Raw genomic sequence first — 27,634 nt, 5'->3', positions numbered from 1 at the left:
ATGATACGCTGATCAATAAGTTATCAAGTGATGTATCATGTAGTTGTCAAAAAAATTCTGATACAGATGTATGGTCTTGTATGTAGAATTTTTTTATTCAAAGCACCTGTGGATAAAAAGATCATGCAATTACAATTTAAGATTATTCACAAAATTTTACCATGCAGTGTTAATTTACACCAGCGACTAAAAGTGAAAAACAGAGAACTGTGTGAGATCTGCTTAAAAATTGATACGCTTCAGCACTATTTATTCGATTGTATTTATAACACTACATTTTGGATGCATACTAAACATTTAATCTCTAACTTGTATGAATTTGAGTTTCATTGATATTATATTCTGTGTGTTGGAAACTTCTGCTGAAGCTGCGGCTTTAGACTTCATTCTGTTACATGCAAAATATTTTGTTTATCGCAGTAGAGTTGTAAACACTGTTCCAAAATTTAAAATATTTTTGAAAAAATTAAAAGGATCAGTTAAAATAGTATTCATATGTTTGACACTAAACAACAAATCTTTTGATATACTGAAACGTATCAACTGATGCTCTATACATGCAACTTTTGTCATGACTTGCAAAAGATTGTCCAAAATCGAGGAGTCAGCCGACATCCTGCTTTAACATCTCTCTATATTATTGTCATTGTTAAATGAATTTTAGCTTATACGGTGAATATTACCTATATTCAAGAGAAAAAGTCTGCGGTCGTTAATTTTCACACTCCACAGTTTAAAACTTGAATCACATTGATTAACAGTTTGTGATGTCAAAGATGGGTAGATGTTTTTTTTTTTTTTCATCATTTCATGAGATAATTTGATGCTCAGATGATTTGTTAATTTACGGTTTTAAATTTTGGCCTGGAGTTATCGGTATGTTATTAGTCACGCTGTTTTGATGAGAAATGTTTCCTTCGCAGATGCATGAATATATAGTATATTAAAGCCACCCATACGCCACGTCGCTTTGTAAGGGGTTTTCTAACAACGTGGTCAATCACGCGAATAAAAATAATAATAATAAAAAAGGCAAGAACTGCTTGCTTTCTTTCTCGTCCTTGCCTTATATATTCCAACATTGCAAAATGACACAGAGCAACGATATGTTATTCAAGGGTTCTCACTTAAATATGCAAACTTATAGAGTCAGTCTAAATCAATAAAAATATCATTCTGCATGTTTCCGCCAAAGTGTATTGAAGCCAAAAGAAATAACACCCTTATTAGGCATGGACATAAATGTGAATAACACAAATATTTTTGATGTACATTGTCAGCTGTTGTAGGTCTCCAAAATTTTTCTGTTCAGTGTGACTATAAGTATAAATCAGATCAGATGGTGAATTATGTATGACTAATTTTATTTAATACATGTAAGTATGAAGACAGTTTTGCTCATACTAAGAATTATGTACCGTTCACCTCACAGATTGTGGGCCATGTATAGTCATCAGCCGGCTAGTTTTGACTTCCCTATGAAGTAGACTTGATTTACTCCACATGTAGAGTATATAACGATGCATCTCGGTAAAGCGCTTAATTAGTATCCTTTGTAACACTGCTAGTTAAAAAAAATTGCCAACCCTGAATATATACTCCGGTTTACTAACCGTGTATGCCATTTTTATTGCACAGGTGCATGCTTGGCCAAAACGTACGAGGAGTTAGTCAGTGATGAAGCTATGAGTGACGTCACCGTCACATTGCTGGGTATCCCTCCCAGTTCATGGCATCCTGCGTATATAGGTCAGACGGGACCAAATTTTGACGACCACGGGAACACACTAAAAACCCACGCGGACAAACAAATATCTTGTTACCTGAAACTTTTATTTATTTACTGTTTTGTTGATGCCATGGCACACACAAACATGTTTCACTTATACCACGGCTGCCAATTTTACATAGGTGGACGAAGCCAGAATACCCGGAGTAAACCACCGACATTTGGCAAATTACTTACTAACAGTCCCCACATGTGACACACGTATATACTGATAGAAGGCAAGCAGTCGCCATCGAAATTCATGTAAGACTACACAACAAAGAGCCGGCGACCAGCCGGCCTCCCAAAACAATTGAAATCTGGCGTGAAAAGGACTGAATTTTGAAAATTCGCTTTGCGTGAATAGGATTGAACCATTCATGCAGCTCTTGTGACATTGCGATGAAAAGTTAATAACCTAGGGCCTAGTCCGACAGTCTCTTTAGTCTTAGATAGTCATGCAATAACTAAGTTATGTTTATTATGGGATTATAAAATCAAGCCTATATGAAGGTATATATGTAAAAACAACTTACACATACAAAAAATCACATTAAAGTTAAATTTATTTTATTCGTGTTTTAGGAAAAGAGATCGGATGAAAACCACTACCATCCGCAGGTTTCTCCCATATGTGACCTGAGAGGAAGCCAGCATGGCATAGGTCAGAGGCCTGCGTTATTGTGTCGCGCTAGCACGTTAACCACTGAGCCCCCCGTAAAATCTATAAGTGACACGATGAATAGTAAGTGTAAAATCAACAGCACCAACTGTTCAAACCAACGCTTAAAGCGAAAACATTAAAGCTAAATGTAAAAACTGACAAATCATATAATCCTTTATTCTCTCCTTTAAACCTCAAACCTCGGAAAGCTCAGATCTAGCAGCCCTAGATAAAAGAGCAGTGGAAATCCGTCCTGCAACAATGAGGCACATTACATGCACTCTAAGGATTCCTTCATCGTCGTATGACTGAAAAATTGTAAAGTACGACGTTAAACCCCAAGCACTCAATCACTCCCGCCATTAAAAATTGTGGTACTCACAGGCCTCTTAGCTGTGAATTCCATACAGGCATCACCATATGTCATCACTGGTAGATCCTCACCAGCGTAAAACTGGTTAAAACTGGACAAATTCCAACCCCAGCCTCACAGTGCTTGCAAGAAATATCACTGCCACTACTAGACAAATCTGACATTTTGACACTTTGTTTTGTTTAGCATCAGTCTCACCAGCACTCACCGCGCGCCAACCTATATTTACCATTTATGAATATAACGATTTATATTCAAAATAAGCTGGTGATTTCAGTTATGCAAAGCTAGACGAGACACGCGTCCCATGGTTATCACGCTTGTATGGTTCCCACGCTGTGAGTAGTATATATTCAAGCGCGAGATTTGTCCAATTTCGACCAGTTTTATACGGAACCGCGGAAGGGTCATAGTTGCATAATTGTTATTTTCTTAGCCATCTTCAAAAAAGGAAATAGTAATTCAAAAAAAGAATACCATTATTTAGAATATCCCCCGTGAAAATTTTTTAGTAAATAATATAACAATGATAAAACTATGTCCTTTCCGTGGTTCCGTAGTTTTACCCTCGTGTACATCTACCAGTGATGACAACCCTTTGTGTTATGCAAGACGCAAAACTACACACGGTTCCAGCAAAGCACAAACTAAGATCAAGCCAGAAATTTGTCAGGTTCACAGACATTCTAAAGCAAATACAAAGTGACACTTATATTCAAGATGAGAGTGTTTTGAGACACATCACCAAAGCCAGTTATTGCCAGCGATTCCCCATACTAAGAGTAACCAACTGCAAACAACGTCACACATATGCTCTTATGAACCACACAAATGTTTGGTTTAACGTTCTGGATACTCCTTAAAGGTGGAGAAAACATAAAAATGACAAAGTTCAGATGAAAGAGTGCGAAAAGTTATTCCTAAATGTGGTCTTCAATATTTTTTCCGATTTTTCCTTAGGGAGAAAAAAACACACTTGAAAATAATTTTTGTATGGTGGGTATTTGGGACAACCTTTTGATATTTATAGTCTTTGTTTAATAATGTTATAAATGAGGATGTAACACAGATTTAATAAATATTTTTGTACTAGAATTTGTTCTTTTCAGCTAACAAATATATTAAACCTCAATTTGGATCATATTTATATTTTTAATATGGTTAAATACATATGTTTCGATATAAACAACAAATTTACATTCAAATAAATTTATTAGACAAGCATCACATCCTTATTTAGAGCATTATTATGCAACAACGATAAATACCAAAAGTTGGTCGCAAATACCCACCATACAAAAATATTTTGGAATACCCTTTTCTCTTGAAAAACAAAAATCCCCAAAAATTTTTAAAGACCATATTTGTAAACGAGTTTTGACGCTCTTTCATCTGATTTTCGCATCATTTTTATATTTTCTTCACCTTCGCCGCTCACAGAGAGCGGCGCATGTGCTGTAAGGAGTATGAACGCACAGTACACATAAGCAGAAAGTTTATACAACATAAGAACACCTTTACACATTTGCACAGCTGTTGTAATTCACCTCACTATCCGTCACGGTGTGTAATGTCAGTGACATCTAATGCACTGCAATTAACAAAACTGCATTTTTTCTCGCCTCAGTGTGCTTAAACCATGCTACTAGCGGACATTTAAGTTGCTACTATCTAAGCATTTACACGAACAGTTGTAATAAAACCTTAACTGAGGTGAATTGAACAAGAGGGCGTATTTCACCGGTTACATATTACTAGTTGCAAACTATCACATTGTCGTCGATGCTCTGGCTCTACTCTCTGTGCTGTAGCTTTCTATATCACATTCTATCAAATTGTGTATATAATTATGTATAGAGACATGTAGTATTGTAAAGTAGTATTAAAAAAAGTATCAGTATATTTATAATCTCAAATGGAATAAATCTATACTTTGCTCTTTATATCACTGTTTATAATCTCACCTGTAGAATAATGTGCTTTACGGGCCCAATAGTTGATGTCTGACAAATAGCACGTGGCAGACGAAAACTGCCAGCCCCCTCAGTGACAAGCTGCTAGTATAGGGATGTTACACTGACAGGTTTCGTAACTTAAATTTTGTTGCAAGGCTACCAAAGAGCTCGCCGGTAGGAGAAACATGATTGCAAAATTTCAGCTCAATACGTGAAATTTTGCATGTGGTAATTTACGGTAATTAATATGCACACACAACATCATCAATGGAAAACCCGCCTCGTGTCACTATGCTTTATATGCATGCAAAACTTCTTGTCAATACATGCAATACTTTTTAGATACCACCCCTAACATTTACCTTAAAAATGATTCTAATACACAGTATACTAAGTCGTGAGTTTTGTAGTTTGGGGTAATTAATATGCACACAGCAAATCAACGATGGAACACCACCTCCGCTCTCCCTCGAGTTAGTGTGCTCTACTTGATCTGAATGCATGCCGATCTCTTTAACAGACCACCCTAACATTTTGTTTAACATTGCCTGATTCTAATACACAATACACTATGTCATTAATGTTGTAATTTACACTATTTAGTATGCACACGGCGGATCAACGATGCAACATACCCCTCGAGTTATTGTGCAAAACCCCAGCCCAATACATGAGGTACTTTTTAAGATACCACCCTTGACATTTTGTTTAACACTGCTTTCCCTGTGATTGAACGCTGACGCTCGGGGTATGGCATAAGCTAAAATGGGCAGTGCTTGTTATAGTACATATGGTGTACTGGATTAGGGATGTCGTAAGTCAGTTTGGGCGAAAGGCAGTGGCCACCTTCGTTAGATTCATCATCCTGTGAGACGTGAACTGGGATGTTAGGATGATCGTAACAAACTTTGACTTTGGGATAATCACATCCGTTAATCAAGTTAAGCAGCTTCACACGGCTCAAATCCTCACACAGCAGATTTGGTACTATCAACAAAAGAGTCAACCTCTTCTTTACTGATGTCAAAAAGTCTATGAATCTGTGTACATACTCCGCGTTTTCTGTGTCTGGCAACAGAAGTACACTGAGGGTAGCCATAACCCATACCTTGTCATATTTAAGTGTAGAACATGCATCCTTGAGACTGTCACAGTGCAACCATGGTACTCGCAATTTGCCTTTCGAATGATTTACGCATGTAGCGTACACCTTTGACCATTTACAACGGACTACGTTGGGATCTTTATAATAAACAGTATAGCCGTCGAGAGAAACCCGTTTCCTCAAGAAAAACTGATTGGTAAGAGGTATTGGTATCGCTTTGGCACACGTTGCACACAAGCTATTGAAACAACTAAAGATGTTGTCACAGAGGAAAACCTTTAACATGTCCGAGTTACCACGTATAATGTTGACAAATACCTCTCTACCATCCTGGTGAATGTAACAGAGAGCGTCAAGGATCTGGCGGAAGAGAAAAGCTCGGCTGTTAAAGGCTTCCTCGTCACCCATGCGGCATCTTTTCTCACATGTCGCACGTCCAACAAACTCCTGAAATCCGCGTTTGACCTGTCTGTACTGAGGACAGGCTATATCGAGAATACGCGACAAATACGTATGAAATCGAGGGCGTTGTTTCCTAAGCAGGTAGAGGATTGCTAAAAATGTTCTATTCCAAGTCCAAATATGGTTCAAGTTGCAACTGGTGACAATGTCATTGGACGTTTCCAGTCTGGCGTCGACAAGATGACAAGCAGCGAGATGTTCGTGTATTGACCTTTGAGGGAAATACCAGTAACTAACTGTATGTAATCTAGACACTGAGAAATCCTTAGTCAGTAGTCCAGATTTCAGGAAATGTTCACTCAAATCGCTTGTGCAAATTTCTTTGATCTCGTTCTCCTGAAACTCCAATTTGTCCTCCTCAAATCCCAAATGCGCAACTTTGCAAGCAATTCTAAACAGATCTGCATCGTTGACGTTATACTTCATGTCAATTTTGGAAACATAATGCTTACAAGCTAACATAATCACTTGGTGCAGGATGTCGTTAAAATTAGACGGAATTTCACTGCTATTGTCTTGTACAAGCAGACACATGAGTAGAGTTGTGAATGGGTTAACAGCTGCCTCTTGTAACTCCGAGTTATCCTTCAGTATCTTCAGCATTCGGTCTCTATATTCACTCTTAGATTTTGTGAAGTGTTTACAAACGTAGGCTTCGACATTATCTTTCGTGAATCCTGATATCTCTAAATGGACATCGGCATATCGGATAAATTCTATCAGTGCTTCCGGACGTCCCGTGATTATGACATTAATGTGACGAAGAAATTTTCCTTGTAACAGGTCAATTATAGCTGCTTTACCCTTTTGTGTTAATTCGTCAACCCCATCGATAATCATCAAGCAATTTCCACCACATCTATTCACACATTTACAAATGTCATGTTCACTGAGATCAAAGTCTTTTGGAAGTACCTGCTGAACGATACACTCATTTATATTATCACCAACCATGGAGCGAGCTTCCAAGAGCAACACCAAATCAAAATGGCGTCGATATATGTGATGGCTGTTCTTGGCCCAGATGTAGGCCAGTCTCCTGCACAGGGTACTTTTTCCAGTTCCGGCTGGACCTTGTACAAACGTTATGGTTCTCCCTTCAGGGCTAAACATGACTTCGCTGAGTCCTTCTATGCTGTCAACGTCAACTGCTTTCGTACCTTGATCACTGAAATGATAATTGTAAGTATTAATATTTTCTCACACAATAGTCATCTATTACAAGGCTACAGCATTTAGCATTATCTGGGGTGACGCCCCATTTTTCATCTGTGTAGACAGGTCATTATATACTGAACACAACCACGGAGTTCATCAATGGGCAAATGACCAGAAAGAACGTAAATTAGTCACAAACTTTCACCCTTACAATTTTGTATTAACTATTTTGTACACTAAAAGCCGCAAGTGGAGTGCATCTAGACATGAAAATGTTGTACACATATGATTAATTATTAAATGTGCCTCAATGCCCATTGAGAATTGCCGCTTTGGATGAAAGAGTGAATATGGCTTAACGTCATTGGCAATACACATTGAGAATTGCCACTTTGGAATGAAAGAGTGAATATGGCTTAACGTCATTGGTAATACTGCAGCAATATTGTGCCAAGAACATGTTTAAAATAGAAGACAGAAGAATTTTTAGAAACAGCACACAAACTTCCGCCGCGCAAACTTTTTACAAGATGTTGAATTCACAAGGTTGATAGAACAAGCCTTATAACCGGTACAAGGCATGTATATTAAGCATTTCATCAGAGGGCCCGGTTTCACAAAGATGTCGTACATGTACGATAATTGCACACATACGACAATGGTACGGTAATGGAGAACACGTGGAACTCCTTCCCGCCTGTATCAAGACGGTACAAAGCTGTGAACTCATTAGTTCTTTCCTTTATTACGTCACAATTAACGGTGTATGGTGCTCATAGAAAATACATGAAGTACACACGCACTGCATCGTCACACAAGAAAACGGTGCGTTATAGTCATTTGAACCTTCTGTGTAGCTCGACTCGACAAATGTACGATATAAAAATGTTGTATGCCGCTTTGTTAAACTGGGCCGAGCGTGTGTAAATCAGTGTAAGTCAGTGTATTACGTTAGTTGGAGTAATTTTACGGCTGCTCAGCTGCTTTTTAAAGATTTGTATACAAAACTTCAAACTGATGATTACTACACAAAAGTTATCTTCAACATATTTTCTTGCATTATTTGCAACGTGTAACCACCTGATATCGACGTTTTGAAGCTAAACTTAAATTAGAAAACTAAATATAGATGTTTTAGATATGAATAGGTAAAAAATAACAGCTGTTCGTCTTAATCGGTAAAATGGATTGCTGTCATTGGTTTCGATATAATAAGCCTGGTGCGCCTTCCAATCCAGTCTTGACTGCTACTTGGCGAGGTGCTGTTAATTTCTCTGTGATGTGCCCATTTTCCTCTTTAGGAACAAACCCTGACTTCGTCATACTGTAGCCAAGGAATAGGCGTGGATACAGTCAGCAAGCAAACACGCACACCACCATAAACAATTATAGGTACATAACGTTTGAAATATGTCTTACGTAATACGCCAACTTTCTTTCCGGCCCTCGACCATCTTTAGATTGGTGAACACATGATCAAAGTCCATCTCTAACATCGGGCTCCAGGGTATCGGACGAAATCGGGACAGCTGTGACTTGTACCATTCTCTCACTTCAGTCTGCATAGCGTTCAGTTCCTCTGCAGGAAATCAAAAAGACATACCTCAAGAAATATGGGTTAAAGCGTACGACTGGCGTTACCATATTGTTGCATAGTTTTCTACATCTGATAAAGACGATTTCTCAAGATTTAAGTAATCTCGTTTTATCCCATTTTAAAAATGTACACATTGATAACAATTTCGCCACGCAGCATCAATAAAATGATCTTTCAAAGGAGTAATTAGTCAGTTGAGATTGGGTCTTATGGGCTGCTTTTGGATCTAATAATTGTTATTAAAACACAGAATTGTAACGAAATGATATTATGTAAAAAGGAACAATGAGCATTACCATCAACTGGGGACTATTTTTTACATCATCAACTGAGGACTATTGTTTACAACATCAACTGAGAACTATTGTTCACATCATCAACTGAGAACTACTTTTTACAACATCAACTGAGAACTATTGTTTACAACATCAACTGAGGATTAGTGTTTACGACATCAACTGAGGACTATTGTTTAAAACATCAACTGAGGACTATTGTTTACAACATCAACTGAAGATTAGTCTTTGCCGTATAATAAATAAAGTCCTTCATGTAAATATTCCACGTAAAATTCTACATACATGGTGTGGAGTCAACACTGCTTAATATTTAATATATATTATTAAAAATATTGTGTATTTTAATATTTTAGTAATGATTACATAGTAATATTTATTTCTTACCGGAAATCTGTCCGACACCTGTACTGTGATGCTCAGGGGATGGAATGGACGGGATTAGCCACTGTACTTGATCATGTAGAATAGGATCAGCTTCACAAACCACATCAAAGCATTTTTGTATTACCCATTCTGGCTTTCGACGCAAAGTGTCCAGAAACCTGTTCCAATACACACACATATATATAAACAAATGATATGATTTCATTTCCAAGAATAAATGTATGAAAGAAGTAAACATTTATTGTTTAAATGAATTTTCTACAAAAAATGAAAGAGACATATTTTCAAAAGAAATACTAACTTCATCCATAACATAAAGTATGATGTAACTCTGACCGAAAGAATATGATCAGGTATTAAGCGTCTAAGATCAACTTTGATTTTTTGTATTTCAAAAAGTCTTATAATTTTTTCAGTGACACCTTTTGACGTTTTCTTGTTTCCAAATGATTAGGTATCACAACGGGTTGATTCTGTTTGGTGGATCAGCTTGGTACGGTTACGAAAGGTGTGAAATGTCAAAATAAATGAAGTACCCAAAAAGCAGATTTTGTGCAGTATGTTTCCAACAGAATCATTTTATTAATTGTTTTTATTTTATTGGAGTTTTACGCTGTACTCAAGAATATTCCACTTATACGTTGGCGACCAGCATTGTTGTGGGACGAAACACACTACCATTTATAGGTTGCTGGAAGACCTTATATATAGTGTTTATATATATATATATATATATATATATATATATATATATATATATATATATATATATATATATATATATATATATATATATATATATATATAAGCTGACTATTAATTGCTGGATGGATGGATAGCATGTATCCATGTCAAGTGGAACTAAGCCTATTAAAGCTATCACCCAGTTAAGCCTAAGGTTTTCCTACTCTTGTAGATGAGAGAGTTGTGTCAGGTATACTGTACGTATAGTAGATGATTCTAGCCTTCACCAAACTCATGAAACAAAAGTTTATTAATTCTGATATCATCTGATGGGAGACATATCCATTTATTTACTCTATGTTGTTATGCATTACTTTGACATCCTTTTGCCTCTTCCTTTGGTCTTCTCGATTTTTTCCATTTCGTTGTCCGTGAAAACGCCTGCTTTAATTAAGTGGTCACTAATATTGGAAAAGTCGCCATTTTGAACCAAAGTAGCCCGGTTCTGATCAACTAGCCACTTGGACCACTGGAACACAACAGAGACAACAAAGTTACACATCAAACGTTCACGATGGAAGACACATGCAACATGAATCGCACAGCAAACTAAGCGAACTTAGTTTAGCAAGTGCATTTATCACAGAAGTCTTTCACAGTAAACCAACAATGAAGTTAAGTTAACGGGGAGGCGGCATATTGTTTAATCCCATGAGGTGGCGCTAGTGTGCAGAAGGACCGTCAGCTATTTTTACGTCAAAAATGGGTTGTGGTGCAACGTCTGCAATGTTACAGTCTATCAGTTTCTATTGTAACGTCGTACTGTTTTTTATGTTTTTCATTTCATTTTATTCACCAAGTCATGCAGCAATACAAACGAATTTATGGTGTTTATAAACTTGGCGGGAAGAGAAATCCAAAGGGATTTATTATATCCCAAAATAAATTAAATTACTTTATTAATAACTATATTACAGATATAGACTCAAAAGTAATTAATACAACGAAATTTTAACAATATGTATATCATTTATATATAAATAAAGAGATCATAGTATCCGTTGTATCTATCGCTGCACTATTAAAAAAGTAAACATAACACATGTACATGAAATTATGTTTCACAGGTGTGATTCGTAAACAGTTATTTTCTTCAGTAATTCGGACTTAAGTAAGGCCTTAAATAAAGAGTTAGAACAGCTTTTTTTACGTTTGAGGGCAAAATGTGACATCATCATGATGACTGGGAAATGAACATTTGACGTCAACAAAATGACATCAAGGTCCTGCTGCCGGACGTTTGACAGATCCCCATTTTCAACTGTAACACATCACAAACAGTGCCAATAAATGGATCCAATACATCCAACGTCCCACCACCCCTTCTCGTGACCACGGTACTTTTCATTCCATTCCCGGTGAAAGCAATTGTGACGTCATGACGTCACAGAAATATTAAATATTTGTAACCAATGTATGGAACATCCGGTTGACCTATTTGCAACAATATTGCTTATGATTGGTCAATTGCGTGTTCTTAATTGACAGTTCGGAAAGGTCTATAGGACTACTTCGTGGCTCAGTTCATCGGAATAATCAACCGAACATTAGACTATAAAACCATATATTATCGTATTCAAGAGGAGGTTTACTGTAGACAGGAATATTTTCTTGATAGGTGTTTTACGCTGTACTCAAGACTACCTCGCTTATACGACGAGTGTTATGGTGGGAGGAAAAAGGCCGAGCCCAGAGCATACCCACGACCATCGGCAGGATGCTGGCAGACCTTTCCACGTAGGGCCGGAGAGGAAGCCAGCATGAGCTGGGATTGAACTCACATTGGTGGGAGGCTCCTGGGTCAATGCGCCGCGCTGGCGTGCTAACCCCCTCAGCTCCGCAGACAGGAATAAGATATAACGTGAAGTTTGTATGACCATGACCATCTTCCTTGGTAAGAACATCTTCTTAAAACCGATGCCATCCATGTTCACATACCTGTCCGTGTTTCTCAAACCACTCGTGTCCCCTGACGTAAATACTGGGGCCTTGGCCTGTTACTGCTCCTTTACTTTCACATGCCTCTTCACTTCTCCCAGATTCACTACTTGTGTCTTCTATTTCCATAGCTTCACAACTTTCGTCTGCACAATATAAAAGTAAGGATGCTTTTTGAATATACATAAAGTACAAAATGGCCTTTACTTTGGGTGCTTTTTGGATACACATAAAGTACAAAATGGCCTTTACTTTGGATGCTTTTTGGATGTACATAAAGTACAAAATGGTTTTACTTTGGATGCTTTTTGGCTAAACATAAAGTACAAAATGGCCTTTACTTTGGATGCTTTTTGGATACACATAAAGTACAAAATGGTCTTTACTTTGGATGCTTTTTGGATGTACATAAAGTACACAATGGTCTTTACTTTGGATGCTTTTTGGATACACATAGAGTACAAAATGGCCTTTACATTGGATGTTTTTTTTTTGGATATACATAAAGTATAAAATGGCCTCAACTTTGGATGCTTTTTGGATATACATAAAGTACAAAATGACCTTTACTTTAGATGCTTTTTTGGATACACATAAAGTACAAAATGGCCTCTACTTTGGATCATTTTTGGATATACATAAAGTACAAAAATGGTCTTTACTTCGGATGCTTTTTGGATGTACATAAAGTATAAAATGGCCTTTACTTTGGATGCTTTTTGGATGTACATAAAGTACAAAATGGTCTTTACTTTGGATGCTTTTTGGATACACATAGAGTACAAAATGACCTTTACATTGGATGCTTTTTGGATACACATAAATTACAAAATGGCCTTTACTTTGGATGCTTTTTGGATGTACATAAATTATAAAATGGCCTTTACTTCGGATGCTTTTTGGATGTACATAAAGTACAAAATGGCCTTTACTTTGGATGGTTTTTTTTTGGATATACATAAAGTATAAAATGGCCTCAACTTTGGATGATTTTTGGATATACATAAAGTACAAAATGGCCTTTACTTTGGATGCTTTTTTGGATACACATAAAGTACAAAATGGCCTCTACTTTGGATCATTTTTGGATATACATAAAGTACAAAAATGGTCTTTACTTCGGATGCTTTTTGGACGTACATAAAGTATAAAATGGCCTTTACTTTGGATGCTTTTTGGATGTACATAAAGTACAAAATGGTCTTTACTTTGGATGCTTTTTGGATACACATAGAGTACAAAATGACCTTTACATTGGATGCTTTTTGGATACACATAAAGTACAAAATGGCCTTTACTTTGGATGCTTTTTGGATGTACATAAAGTATAAAATGGCCTTTACTTCGGATGCTTTTTGGATGTACATAAAGTACAAAATGGCCTTTACTTTGGATGCTTTTTTGGATATACATAAAGTATAAAATGGCCTCAACTTTGGATGATTTTTGGATACACATAAAGTACAAAATGGCCTTTACTTTGGATGCTTTTTGGATACACATAAAGTACAAAATGACCTTTACATTGGATGCTTTTTTGGATATACATAAAGTACAAAATGGTCTTTACTTTGGATAATTCTTGGATGTACATAAAGTATAAAATGGTCTTTACTTTAGATAATTCTTGGATGTACATAAAGTATAAAATGGTCTTTACTTTGGATAATTTTTGAATATACATAAAGTACAAAATGGTCTTTACTTTGAATGCTTTTTGGATATACATAAAGTACAAAATGGTCTTTACTATGGATGGTTTTTGAATATACATAAAGTACAAAATGGTCTTTACTATGGATGGTTTTTGGATATACATTAAGTACAAAATGGTCGTTATTTTATGGGTTTTTTTCCTTCGGTATATTTATCTTTTTAATCTTATTGGTAACATTTAAATACGTCACATGTCAACATTCATTTATTTTCATCACACTTAGTCCACAAATACATGAATACCGACCAACTGGATCGTTCTTGGATTCTTTGCAGTGCCCCATAAGACCAACATTTGTGTTATGGGGCAGAACCAGCCAGTTCTAAAGTTTGACTTTACAACCAAATCTATTATTACATAAAAGCCAAGACACCACCTGGAATTCAAATCATAAAGAGAGGTCATCAGTCAAAGCACTTTTTTGTTCACAAATACATATACCAACATTAGGCGAATCTATTCTGGGCACAGTTATTATGCCATGTGATTCATTTACCCTCAACTACGTCAACTTTTGTTCCGCACATGGGGGCAAGCCGTACATCGCATTCGATGCCAGTCGTGTTATAAGGTGAAGCATGACGTGAAAATAAAGCGGAGCAAATGACATTATGTCTGAATATAGAACGCAGACCTCAATAATTGCAGACATCCAAAAAAAAAGTTTTGTTTCAATATTTTGCGTTGTATATTTAGACATCTTCTCCGCCACAGTGCGTATCGTATCGCACAAGCTATACCATCAATTTACATGAAATAAATTATGCAATGATGTCAAAATTCCTGATGGAGTTCCCCAGGCAGTTTGTCACTACCTTTGAGACAAAAAATTACCCATCAAATGCGTCTCCATGGCATGGAATTTGCAGACACTTATATTCTTTACCGTTTCGTCTTTTGATTTATAGCAAGCACAGCGTCGATCGGTTAGTTAGTTCCTAGGCAGCGTGAACCCGAATCCTTGGTGATAATTACAACAAACGGCTGGACTGATTCCCTCGACATATTTGACAAGGGCAGGTAAATGAACTGAATGAGGTTGGGGCGCTCTCTGACGTTGGTATACGGCCATCCTTAGCCGAACAAAATTGTGCCAAGTCTATAACGTACGAGCTATCTCGGACTATGATGTGAAGGGCCACATATTAAATCGGCAACAAGTTTTTGCATATTTTGTTGATAGATAGTTCCAATGCTTCTAAAGGGTCAACAGAAACAATGGCAGCAGGGTTGTTACCTGTAATTCTGTGGATCTGAAGAGCGCTAACATTCCCTACTTGTGACGGCAAAAGCTTTTCCTCTGGGTTTGATCCCACCTGATCGGGAGTAACTGTTAGGTTTAACGATGTACGGTGTCTCTTACTCCCACCAGGAGAGGTGCCCCTCGTCTTTAATTTTGCCTTAGGCATTCTTACGAACATAGCAACAAAATGAAAGCTAGGAAAAGAAATTCACCCAATGATAGTACAACCTGGAGATTTAGCCTCTAACTTTTGGAAAGGGTCGTGGCTAAGTGGCTATTAAGTAAGAGGTTTGTCTTTCAATCGTTATAGGAGACACAAGATGCAAGCTGGACCAGTGTGATGGGTTAATTCAGTGTGCTTAATACAGGATAATAAGTCTACACGAGAGTGATAGGTTATCTCAGTGTGGTTGATACCGGATCATAGCTAGATCTAGTGATGGATTAACTCAGTGTGGTTGATACCAGATCATGGTTAGACCAGAGTGATGGGTTAACTCAGTGGGGTTGATACCAGATGACACATAGACCAGAGTGATGGGTTAACTCAGTGTGGTTGATACCAGATGACACCTAGACCAGAGTGATGGGTTAATTCAGTGTGGTTCATACCAGATGACACCTAGACCAGAGTGATGAGTTAACTCAGTGTGGTTGATACCAGATGACACCTTGACCAGAGTGATGGGTTAATTCAGTGTGGTTGATACCAGATGACACCTAGACCAGAGTGATGGGTTAATTCAGTGTGGTTGATACCAGATGACACCTAGACCAGAGTGATGGGTTAATTCAGTGTGGTTGATACCAGATGACACATAGACCAAAGTGATGGGTTAATTCAGTGTGGTTGATACCAGATGACACCTAGACCAGAGTGATGGGTTAATTCAGTGTGGTTGATACCAGATGACACCTAGACCAGAGTGATGGGTTAATTCAGTGTGGTTGATACCAGATGACACCTAGACCAGAGTGATGGGTTAATTCAGTGTGGTTGATACCAAATGACACCTAGACCAGAGTGATGGGTTAATTCAGTGTGGTTGATACCAGATGACACCTAGACCAGAGTGATGGGTTAATTCAGTGTGGTTGATACCAAATGACACCTAGACCAGAGTGATGGGTTAATTCAGTGTGGTTGATACCAGATGACACCTAGACCAGAGTGATGGGTTAATTCAGTGTGGTTGATACCAAATGACACCTAGACCAGAGTGATGGGTTAATTCAGTGTGGTTGATACCAGATGACACCTAGACCAGAGTGATGGGTTAACTCAGTGTGGTTGATACCAGATCATCGCTAGATCTAGTGATGGGTTAACTCAGTGGGGTTGATACCAGATGACACATAGACCAGAGTGATGGGTTAACTCAGTGTGGTTGATACCAGATGACACCTAGACCAGAGTGATGGGTTAATTCAGTGTGGTTCATACCAGATGACACCTAGACCAGAGTGATGAGTTAACTCAGTGTGGTTGATACCAGATGACACCTTGACCAGAGTGATGGGTTAATTCAGTGTGGTTGATACCAGATGACACCTAGACCAGAGTGATGGGTTAATTCAGTGTGGTTGATACCAGATGACACCTAGACCAGAGTGATGGGTTAATTCAGTGTGGTTGATACCAGATGACACCTAGACCAGAGTGATGGGTTAATTCAGTGTGGTTGATACCAGATGACACGTAGACCAGAGTGATGGATTAATTCAGTGTGGTTGATACCAAATGACACCTAGACCAGAGTGATGGGTTAATTCAGTGTGGTTGATACCAAATGACACCTAGACCAAAGTGATGGGTTAACTCAGTGTGGTTCATACCAGATGACACGTAGACCAAAGTGATGGGTTAATTCAGTGTGGTTGATACCAAATGACACCTAGACCAGAGTGATGGGTTAATTCAGTGTGGTTGATACCAGATGACACCTAGACCAGAGTGATGGGTTAATTCAGTGTGGTTGATACCAAATGACACCTAGACCAGAGTGATGGGTTAATTCAGTGTGGTTGATACCAGATGACACCTAGACCAGAGTGATGGGTTAACTCAGTGTGGTTGATACCAGATCATCGCTAGATCTAGTGATGGGTTAACTCAGTGTGGTTGATACCAGATGACACCTAGACCAGAGTGATGAGTTAACTCAGTGTGGTTGATACCAGATGACACGTAGACCAGAGTGATGGGTTAATTCAGTGTGGTTGATACCAGATGACACGTAGACCAGAGTGATGGGTTAACTCAGTGTGGTTGATACCAGATGACACGTAGACCAGAGTGATGGGTTAATTCAGTGTGGTTGATACCAGATGACACCTAGACCAGAGTGACGGGTTAATTCAGTGTGGTTGACACCAAATGACACCTAGACCAGAGTGATGGGCTAACTCAGTGTGGTTGATACCAGATGACACGTAGACCAGAGTGATGGGTTAACTCAGTCTGGTTGATACCAGATGACACGTAGACCAAAGTGATGGGTTAACTCAGTGTGATTGATACCAGATGACACGTAGACCAGAGTGATGGGTTAATTCAGTCTGGTTGATACCAGATGACAAGTAGACCAGAGTGATGGGTTAACTCAGTGTGGTTGATACCAAATGACACCTAGACCAGAGTGATGGGTTAACTCAGTGTGGTTGATATCAGATGACACCTAGACCAGAGTGATGGGTTAATTCAAAGTGGTTGATACCAATTGACACGTAGACCAGAGTGATGGGTTAATTCAGTGTGGTTGATACCAGATCAACGCTAGATCTAGTGATGGGTTAACTCAGTGTGGTTGATACCAGATGACACGTAGACCAGAGTGATGGGTTAATTCAGTGTGGTTGATACCAGATGACACCTAGACCAGAGTGATGGGTTAGTTCAGTGTGGTTGATACCAGATGACACCTAGACCAGAGTGATGGGTTAACTCAGTGTGGTTGATACCAGATGACACCTAGACCAGAGTGATGGGTTAATTCAGTGTGGTTGATACCGGATCATCACTAGATTTAGTGATGGGTTAACTCAGTGTGGTTGATACCAGATGACACGTAGACCAGAGTGATGGGTTAATTCAGTGTGGTTGATACCAGATGACACCTAGACCAGAGTGATGGGTTAGTTCAGTGTGGTTGATACCAGATGACACCTAGACCAGAGTGATGGGTTAACTCAGTGTGGTTGATACCAAATGACACCTAGACCAGAGTGATGGGTTAATTCAGTGTGGTTGATACCGGATCATCACTAGATTTAGTGATGGGTTAACTCAGTGTGGTTGATACCAGATGACACGTAGACCAGAGTGATGGGTTAATTCAGTGTGGTTGATACCAGATCATCGTTAGATCTAGTGATGGGTTAACTCAGTGTGGTTGATACCAGATGACACCTAGACCAGAGTGAAGGGTTAATTCAGTGTGGTTGATACCAGATCATTGCTAGATCTAGTGATGGGTTAGCTCGGTGTGGTTGATACCAGATCATGGTTAGACCAGAGTGATGGGTTAACTCAGTGTGCTTGATACCAGATCAAGCCGAAACCAGAATGACGGGCTAACAAGACCAAGCCTACACCAGACTGTCAGTGAGATGGGTTAACCCAGTGTGCTTGATACAAGACGAAGCCTACACCAGACTGTCAGTGTGATGGGTTAACCCAGTGTGCTCGATACAAGACCAAGACTACACCAGAATGTCAGTGTAATGGGCTAACCCAGTGTGCTCGATACAAGACCAAGACTACACCAGAATGTCAGTGTAATGGGTTAACCCAGTGTGCTTGATACAAGACCAAGCCTACACCAGACTGTCAGTGTGATGGGTTAACCCAGTGTGCTTGATACAAGACCAAGCCTACACCAGACTGTCAGTGTGATGGGTTAACCCAGTGTGCTTGATACAAGACCAAGCCTACACCAGGCTGTCAGTGTGATGGGTTAACCCAGTGTGCTTGATACAAGACCAAGGCTACACCAGACTGTCAGTGTAATGGGTTAACCCAGTGTGCTTGATACAAGACCAAGCCTACACCAGACTGTCAGTGTAATGGGTTAACCCAGTGTGCTTGATACAAGACCAAGCCTACACCAGACTGATGGGTTAACTTAGTGTGATTGATGACAGATCAATTCGAGACCAGAGTGATTGGTTAATTCAGTGTGCTTGATACAAGATAAAGCCTAGACCTGAGTGATGGGTTAACTCCATGTGGCTGATACCAGACCATGCCTAAACCAAAGTTATGCGTTATCCCTTCATGTAATGCATCTGAGTATGGATCACAGATGCAGATTTGAATGAATCGAGTGAGTGAGTGCTTAGGGTTTAACATCGTACTTAACAATGTTTCAGTAATATGACGACGAAGGAGTACTTAGAGTGAATGAATCGAGCAAGCGATACAGACTATATAATGGAACATTCGACTGTGTGACACGTGACATTCACTTGATATATGGCATATTTTTAGACTAGTCTGGGAGATCTCTGATTGAGAGTTGCATGTGCTAAACACTGAGTACCACGTGACTTTATACCATGTGACTTTATTATCTGAATTATCAAGCCATGTGACTTTATTCACGTGTTTGGGTATACACGCTCCCCCCCCCCCACCTCGCTACACACACACACACTCCCGCTTCCTGTTACTTCCGCATCATAAACAAGTTTAGCCTTTCAAGTATGTAAAGGGAATGAAAACAGTGGTGCCTAAATTTTCTTGTAGAAAACAAGAATGATGAGTAAAGTTCCAAACAAACACATATTACTAGTGAGATAATGTTGATTGAATATACAAAGTCTTGAGTGAATTCATGGTTGACCGTTGGAACCCTTTAATGCTCCGGGGCAAATCAAAACAAACGCTTGAAACAGGAAACATCACACTTCAGCTGAATTGCAACAAAACTATAATTGGCCTGAAATAAGATACCAGCTGCAAGATTTTACTAAGTGAGGCCCTTCTGCTTTGTAATATCTATGTCCGGTCATTACATGGCTCTATATGCAGAAGTAAGTGCAGATGTCGCAGTTCAACGGGCGCTGTCAGAACACTGTCGATGCAGTGTCTTTTAAAGAAATTAAAAGTGCAGGGGGACGGGCAACTATCACAGTACATTAGGCGAGCGTCGAGAGGCCGCCTAGGTCCCGGACGCCCCGCAACTCAAGATTGCGGTATATGAGATCACCATGCCATACCACCTATGTCACCATGCCATACCGCCTCATACAGCCTCATACATTTCAAAAAATCAACCTAGCGTGACCACCATTTTTTACACTGTGGTTGCGGAAAATGAAGTGATAGCATTTTGTCCCCCTTGGTAAGCTCTAGGAGGCGGATAGTAACACGAAGCAAAGAGTTTTTAGTTCCATCTAAAACAAACAAAATTCTTATACCGATATATATTTTAAATAGTAGCAAACTAGCATCGCAGAAATTTATAGTGTATCAACAACCTAAAATGCCCGTGTGGCAGTATTATCCAATGAGTGCTCCTTGTCTCTTCAGTTCAGAGGCAAATCTGGGACTATTTGCCATACCCCTTAACAGCGCATACGTCTCTCTCTACGATCGCTTTACATCACTGCCACCTCTAGCAAATGCCGAACAACGCCGAGATCAGTTGGGTCACGGTGATGAGGCAGGAAGTGATGTCAGAAAACACAAATAATTCGTCTCAGCCTTTGTTTCTAATAATACTTTATTGACATGCATTTTTTTTACCTAAATTATGTACAACATGATTCTAACCAACAAGTGAAACAATTTTATTATGGTTAGAACAAATAGTCCCGCACGATAACAGAGGTGGTGAGGCTAAGCCTAAACAAGCCTACGTGTGTCTCATGGGTTCCCACAGGTCAAACTGGTGACAAGGTGGCAGTTATGTCAAACGAACGAAGAGAGCGACGCATGCACTGTAAGGAATAAAACTAATTGCACGAATCGCTGCTGTGTAACCTAGATTGTGTACTAAGATCGAAGATTTCAATCCTAGGCCGGGTCACACGTAAGATCTTAAAAGAGGAAGTTGTTGCTTCCTAGCTTGGCGTTCAGCATTAAGGAGATAGTGCAACGGCTGGTTGACCCGTATCGGTATATTGGCTCGGGTGTGGCCGCTTACTTGCCTTCGGTAAGTCGTCTCAGTGAAGCAGCACTAAATAAAAGAGCGGTGGAAATCCGTCCTGAAACATGGTGACACATTACACGTACATGCACTCTAAAAACTCCTTCGTCGTCATATGACTAAAAAATTGTCAAGTACGACGTTAAAACCTAAGCATTCACTCACTCACTCACTCTAAGTCACTATACCATCAAATGCATTCATTCAAATTTTTTTAGAATTTTTCGTCAAACATGCCAGCCGTCAATTACAACCTGTAATCACAGCGTGAAAGATCTATGTTCAGTAAGTACATGTACGTATCTAATTCCGCTTAATCTGGTGTTTGGGACTGTATATATGTGGGACAGTTTTAATATCACCGCTGTGTTTGGGACTGTATATATATGGGACAGTTTTAATATCACCGCTGTGTTTGGGGCTGTATAGACATGGGTCAGTTTTAATATCACCGCTGTGTTTGGGGCTGTATAGACATGGGTCAGTTTTAATATCACCGCTGTGTTTGGGGCTGTATAGACATGGGTCAGTTTTAATATCACCGCTATGTTTGGGACTGTATATATATGGGACAGTTTTAATATCACCGCTGTGTTTGGGACTGTATATATATGGGACAGTTTTAATATCACCGCTGTGTTTGGGGCTGTATAGACATGGGTCAGTTTTAATATCATCGCTGTGTTTGGGACTATAAATATGGGACAGTTTCAATATCACCGCTGTGTATATATGAACAGATGCAATAAAAGCGTCCGAGAAACCCTTACTTGATTTATAGCTGGATATTACGTACATTACAAATAAGGATGTTTAAACACAAAGTGTTGTGGACTGCATACTGGGTTTGACGCACTGGATACAACATAACATATCAAACCTTTCCAAAATGCAGTCTTATGTACCCTACACATAATCAAATACTAAATCTCCATTGGCCATTCACTATTAAGAACTAACCTCTGTCCACATTTGATCCATTCTAAAGACCCTCTAAAATGGAACAAACGTACACAGTATCTTGGAACTATCAACCCACTTTCTCTTATATAAATATAAATTAAAACATCATCTCACGAATATTATGAAAATCAGATCTGTAGCAACCAACTAACTTATTTCGTATCACCATCAGCCAGCAGTGTATCTTGTTACATATGTATAGATACAAGCGGGTCTAGTTTTTCTTCTTTGATGATACATACACATTTAACTCAAACGGGATAGAACTAGTCCACTCGCACTTCATTCCCACCTCACCATTTGTTTATATCTCTTTTATTATATTTTTGTGCTATAAACAAACATAAATTGATCATTGTAACTTTGTAACTCGTAGGTCTGTGTCTTTCTGGTAGCACTGAAAACTTCTGACTTCTACTTCCATGTAATTATTAGAGATTTTGATGATAATTTTATTAGTTAAACCGATCTTTAGAAATCTGAGGCCGATTTCATGAAATTCACTTAGCTAAGTAAGCCCTTAACTATCATGACTACGTATGTAGATATACAAATATACTTAGCTAAGGGCAACTTAGCGCTAAGTAAGCTTCATGTAACCGGCCCCAGACATTATTTTACCCGCTGACCGCCTGAACTGTGATTTTGAGCATATTTGGTCTCATAATTATAAAAAAAGATTGAATCCACTCATTGCATTTTCCACGACCTTATGGCAAATTACCACTTTGACTCAACCATTCGTTCGCCTTCGCGGAATCATTTTAAATTAAGGGTATGTCGACCCACAAGTTTTCAGCTAAATACAGAAGTGTCAACAATGACAACAGACAGCCTCAAGCAGCCGTATTTCACCGGTTACGCGTGACCATTTGCCAGCGATCACACTTTCATCGCCGCTCTGGTTTTACTCTCTCTACTGTAGCCTTTGTATATTAATCGAGTCTATTTCACCGGTTACGTGTGACCAATTGCCAGCTATCACACTGTCGTCGTTGCTCTGGTTTTATTTTCTATGCCGTTGTCTTTCATGTATTTGAATGAATCTATTTCACCGGTTAAGGGTGGCATCTGCCAATTACACACTGTCGTCGCTGCCCTGATTTTACTCTGTATTCTGTACTTCTTTCATTACATCGTACTATACATATGTATGATTCAAAGAAAGGAAGGATTCAAAATGACTTTTAATACTTTCCTGCTGAGAGCTCCAGAATGGAGGCATTCTTCTTTTTTTTTTGCATGTGCATTGTAGGTAATTGAATTCAAATTATACTTTTTCACTCCAAAGTTGATAGGCATTCATTTCCTGTTTATAATGGGCAAGGCAACTAGTGGTGTAGGCAAACTGGGACTGGTTCCTTTTATTTCTCTGTTTCAGACATCTGTCAAAATGTGCCGGACAAATTTGTGCACTTTACCATGGCCTTAAAACAGTTCAGAAAAAAAAGTCAAACAGGTATCAGCAATTTTGCCATCAGGTAGGTCACCGGTACAGTGCAGTTTTCGCGTTCCCTTTGTATGGGATTCTGACAAAGGCCATAGCTTCCAGAAGGTCGTGCTATTGTGAAGCCTTCCCTGTATTGCATAAGGAAACAATCAACAGCTTTTACGATGCTCTGCCAAATGATATGTTAGGCTAAATTTGGTGCTAGTAGTTACATATGTACAACTCGTGCAGACCACTTACTTGAGTTTGTTAGACACGTTCAGAAGTGAAATTGATTTAAGACGAAGTAACACACATGATATCAGATAAACTTGTGTCCACCTGTCAGTGGTATTCTTGTATCATTGTATCATGTATTTCACTTTGCATGCACTGTATCCCTACTATTTAAGGACGTTACTTTGAATGGAGTGAATGGAGTGAAAATAATATTTAACCGTTGTGCATGGCCGCCTCCATACAGGAAAACCCGTACGGCGGGTCTATAGTCAATGGCGTTAGCAGGGCTGGACTATTATAACAGATGTAGAGCTTGTCAGCGCGTAGAGCTTTGGTTACAGTTACGTAGATGCAGCCTATCACAATGATTATGTAGGTCTCGGTAGATTCAGTGTATGTCCATGAAATAGTAAGGACAGCATGTGGATATGGAGAATTGTATGACTAGTATGTTAGACTGTATACACTGTGCCACAAGTTACAATTATTATAACTGGTATATTATTCAAGTTTGTTTGGTTGGTTCGGTGCATATTGTAAACAATAATCCTATACTGATTAAACTACTTACATTCCTTTTAATATTCATACTCCATATAACATGCGTGTGTCAAGTATGGAGGTACTATGATTATATAATACAAAACTATTTTAATAGTTAATAATCATATTATGTATTGTTGTAGGGTCTATATTATACACGTTTATATTATAGGTCTATACCGCTATAAGTTATATACACACTTCATTCTTCAAACCATATTAGTAGCATAGTAACATAGAGATTGATTTCCCACTGCCTCAATCTCTCCCACTCATTCAAAAAAAACACCCCATATTTCACGAGATGTAATTTGGTTATAAACGACCACGTGGCATTCAGATAATTCATGCTGTGTGAGGACAAAATAAAGATGGTAACACCCTAAAACTGTTTCACAAAATTACATTTTAATCGTTTGAATAAGGTACTATATGCTTTTTTCAAACATAAAGAAATTGTGTACTATTTGACGCCTTATTTATTTTCTTCATCTGCTATCAGTATCATATATCCTAAATAAGAAGCGCATCTCGTGATGTAAATAATGTATAAACAAAGTAAATGTATTTAATGAGACCATGGAGGTCTATACAGTGTTTCTGAAAGTAAGTGCTTTCTTAAATGCTGCAGTAGTTTGTTATGTGTCCACGGTCTTTTTTTACTTATTTATTTCATTTTACCTTGTTTTACCTTGTTCTCAAATCTTCACGACTATGTGTTACATTTTAAACGCACAGTATCCCAAGGACCCGTGCGCCTATATATTATATCCCTGTCTGATGTCATAATGTACATTGATATATTGTGTATTTTTATGTCATTCATTTCCCTTTAGTCGTTAAACCAAACATGTGCGCGGGGAAAACAGGGAAAACTTAAGCAACTGGAAAAACAGCAAAAAAGAAAGAAAAAAAAGATTTATTTGTTTATTTATTTGATTGGTGTTTTACGCCGTACTCAAGAATATTTCACTTATACGACGGCGGCCAGCATTATGGTGGGTGGAAACCGGGCACAGCCCGGGGGAAACCCACGACCATCCGCAGGCTGCTGGCAAACCTCCCCACGTACGGCCGGAGAGGAAGCCAGCAAGATAATTAATGGTATAGAGACAATGCTGATATGTTAATGCCGAGTTTCAAAAACGAGGCTGTGTATCCAGACAGTCGCGCAAGCGGTTGGATGACTCATTATAACAGAAACGAAAGCGAAGATTGTTAATTTTGGCTCGTTCCTTTCGTGGTGTATAACAAGTGGTGTAAAAATTAAGATTTTGTGACAGAGCTAATGATTTCAAATTAGTACAAGTAGACCGTATATTTCACTCATAAGGCTAGAGAACCTCTGCCTAGATGGGAAAGCCCGACTAAAACTGCTATACTAACGGAACTTGAAGCCTATCACCCGCTCGCCTGGCTGGCTCAAGTCAGAGTACCCTACACTCCGAAATGTTAGAAGAGGCCGGGTTGTTTTATCTGTACAAACAAATATTTAACTTAAATCTGTCTCTAATGATTAACTAGGCCAAGGTAACAGTGGATAATCCGTTTGTTGAACTATAAGACAGGAGAGGCCCACATCATGACTTTCAAAAAATTAAGAAAATGTTACCTCCCTCTTAACAATTTTTAAATGCCAGGCAATCTGACTCGAGAACAAACGGAGCTGTCAGGCAGTCGTTAGTATGAGTTCTGGGAAAAATTATTAGGTGGTGGCTCGTACATACATATATGGCATTGTTGAAAACCCGATAATGCCACAAGATGTCCATAAATTTGGCCTGACCTACATAACAAACCAAGAACTCACCATTTCACATCTCCGCTCAGGGCGTGTTGTAGCATCAGTCTTGCCTGAAGTTTTCACACGCAGTCACTGTGCTCCTGTCAGAAGACAGATATGGCCACTGTGTATTCTGATTCCCGTGACTTTTGGCGTAAGTTAGTCAGAGCTACGCTTGGACTTTTTATAAACATGATGTAATAGAGTAGAACGTACCAGTTAATTACCAACGTGTACCAACGCACCAACGGCGACGATTTCCTTGTGACCTTGGCGTAGAAGAGTAAGCTACGACCACTCGCAATTGGAACCAATGGACAGAGCAATATAAAACATACAGGCCATTAAATAAATATGTGTATGTAGGGTAAGAATACATGTTAGGCCTATCTTAACATTGTACTATATTAGCGGTGACGTCATTAGGCGGAGTGATACAACCGACCTATTTCTAAGATTTCATGCAACGCTGACACACTTTTGTAAAAGGTTCTGATCCTCTCTGGTAAATTATACGAGATTTTTTCACATTAAATGTTTGGTAACCTGTGCATATGTACAGTTACTTGTGAGTTTTGGAAATTGGAATGCTCTTGTTCGGAGCTGGAATGGCTCAGTAATGAAGCTGGAATGGCCTCGTCTAACCATGGAAGTCGATATATACGTCCATTGCTTAACCATGATCTGACTGATGTGTTTGACAAGGAAGGAGTGCATGTTTCAGGCTGGAATGGCCTGGTTTTAAGATTTGGAAAGTGAAAGACGATAAAGGTTTGATGAACATTCACGCGTAGAAACATATGTTTGATTGCAGGAATTTTTTGCTATATGTGGGCGCTGTTGATCTATTGTTCAAAGAATTTTGTAGCATGTAACGGATTTGTTTGAGGTAAGCCAGTCGCCAAACTGGGACAGTTAGGTCGAGTTTGAGTTGCGCGTTGCAATGGGATCTACAATCTTTGCGTAAAATTTGCGTTTGCATATGCATTTTACTATCGAAATGGTCAGGGCTATATCGGAAATAATACATGGCCTATTCCACCTTCTCAAACTGGGGAAACATTTTACTCTGTCAAGAACACGTGAGCCTACATTTTATTGCGGCGGAGCAAGAAGA

At 38.8% G+C, this 27,634-nt stretch overlaps 1 protein-coding gene across 1 annotated transcript; it reads right to left on the bottom strand.

Annotated features, from left to right (window-relative positions):
• Positions 1–1,605: 1,605 nt before the first annotated feature.
• On the bottom strand, positions 1,606–26,730 carry LOC135472950 (NLR family CARD domain-containing protein 4-like). The gene is made up of 6 exons (XM_064752697.1): positions 26,545–26,730; positions 12,448–12,593; positions 10,824–10,978; positions 9,766–9,923; positions 8,905–9,064; positions 1,606–7,495 (listed from the first exon to the last, which is right to left on the bottom strand). Exons 2-6 carry the CDS (start codon positions 12,574–12,576, stop codon positions 5,521–5,523), a joined length of 2,577 nt encoding a protein of 858 aa, XP_064608767.1. The 5' UTR covers positions 12,577–12,593; positions 26,545–26,730; the 3' UTR covers positions 1,606–5,520.
• Positions 26,731–27,634: the final 904 nt, after the last annotated feature.

The sequence above is a fragment of the Liolophura sinensis genome, chromosome 1 (genome assembly GCF_032854445.1).
Source record: "Liolophura sinensis isolate JHLJ2023 chromosome 1, CUHK_Ljap_v2, whole genome shotgun sequence".
Classification (NCBI taxonomy): Eukaryota; Metazoa; Mollusca; class Polyplacophora; order Chitonida; family Chitonidae; genus Liolophura; species Liolophura sinensis.
This window is presented reverse-complemented; position numbering and strand designations above follow the sequence as displayed.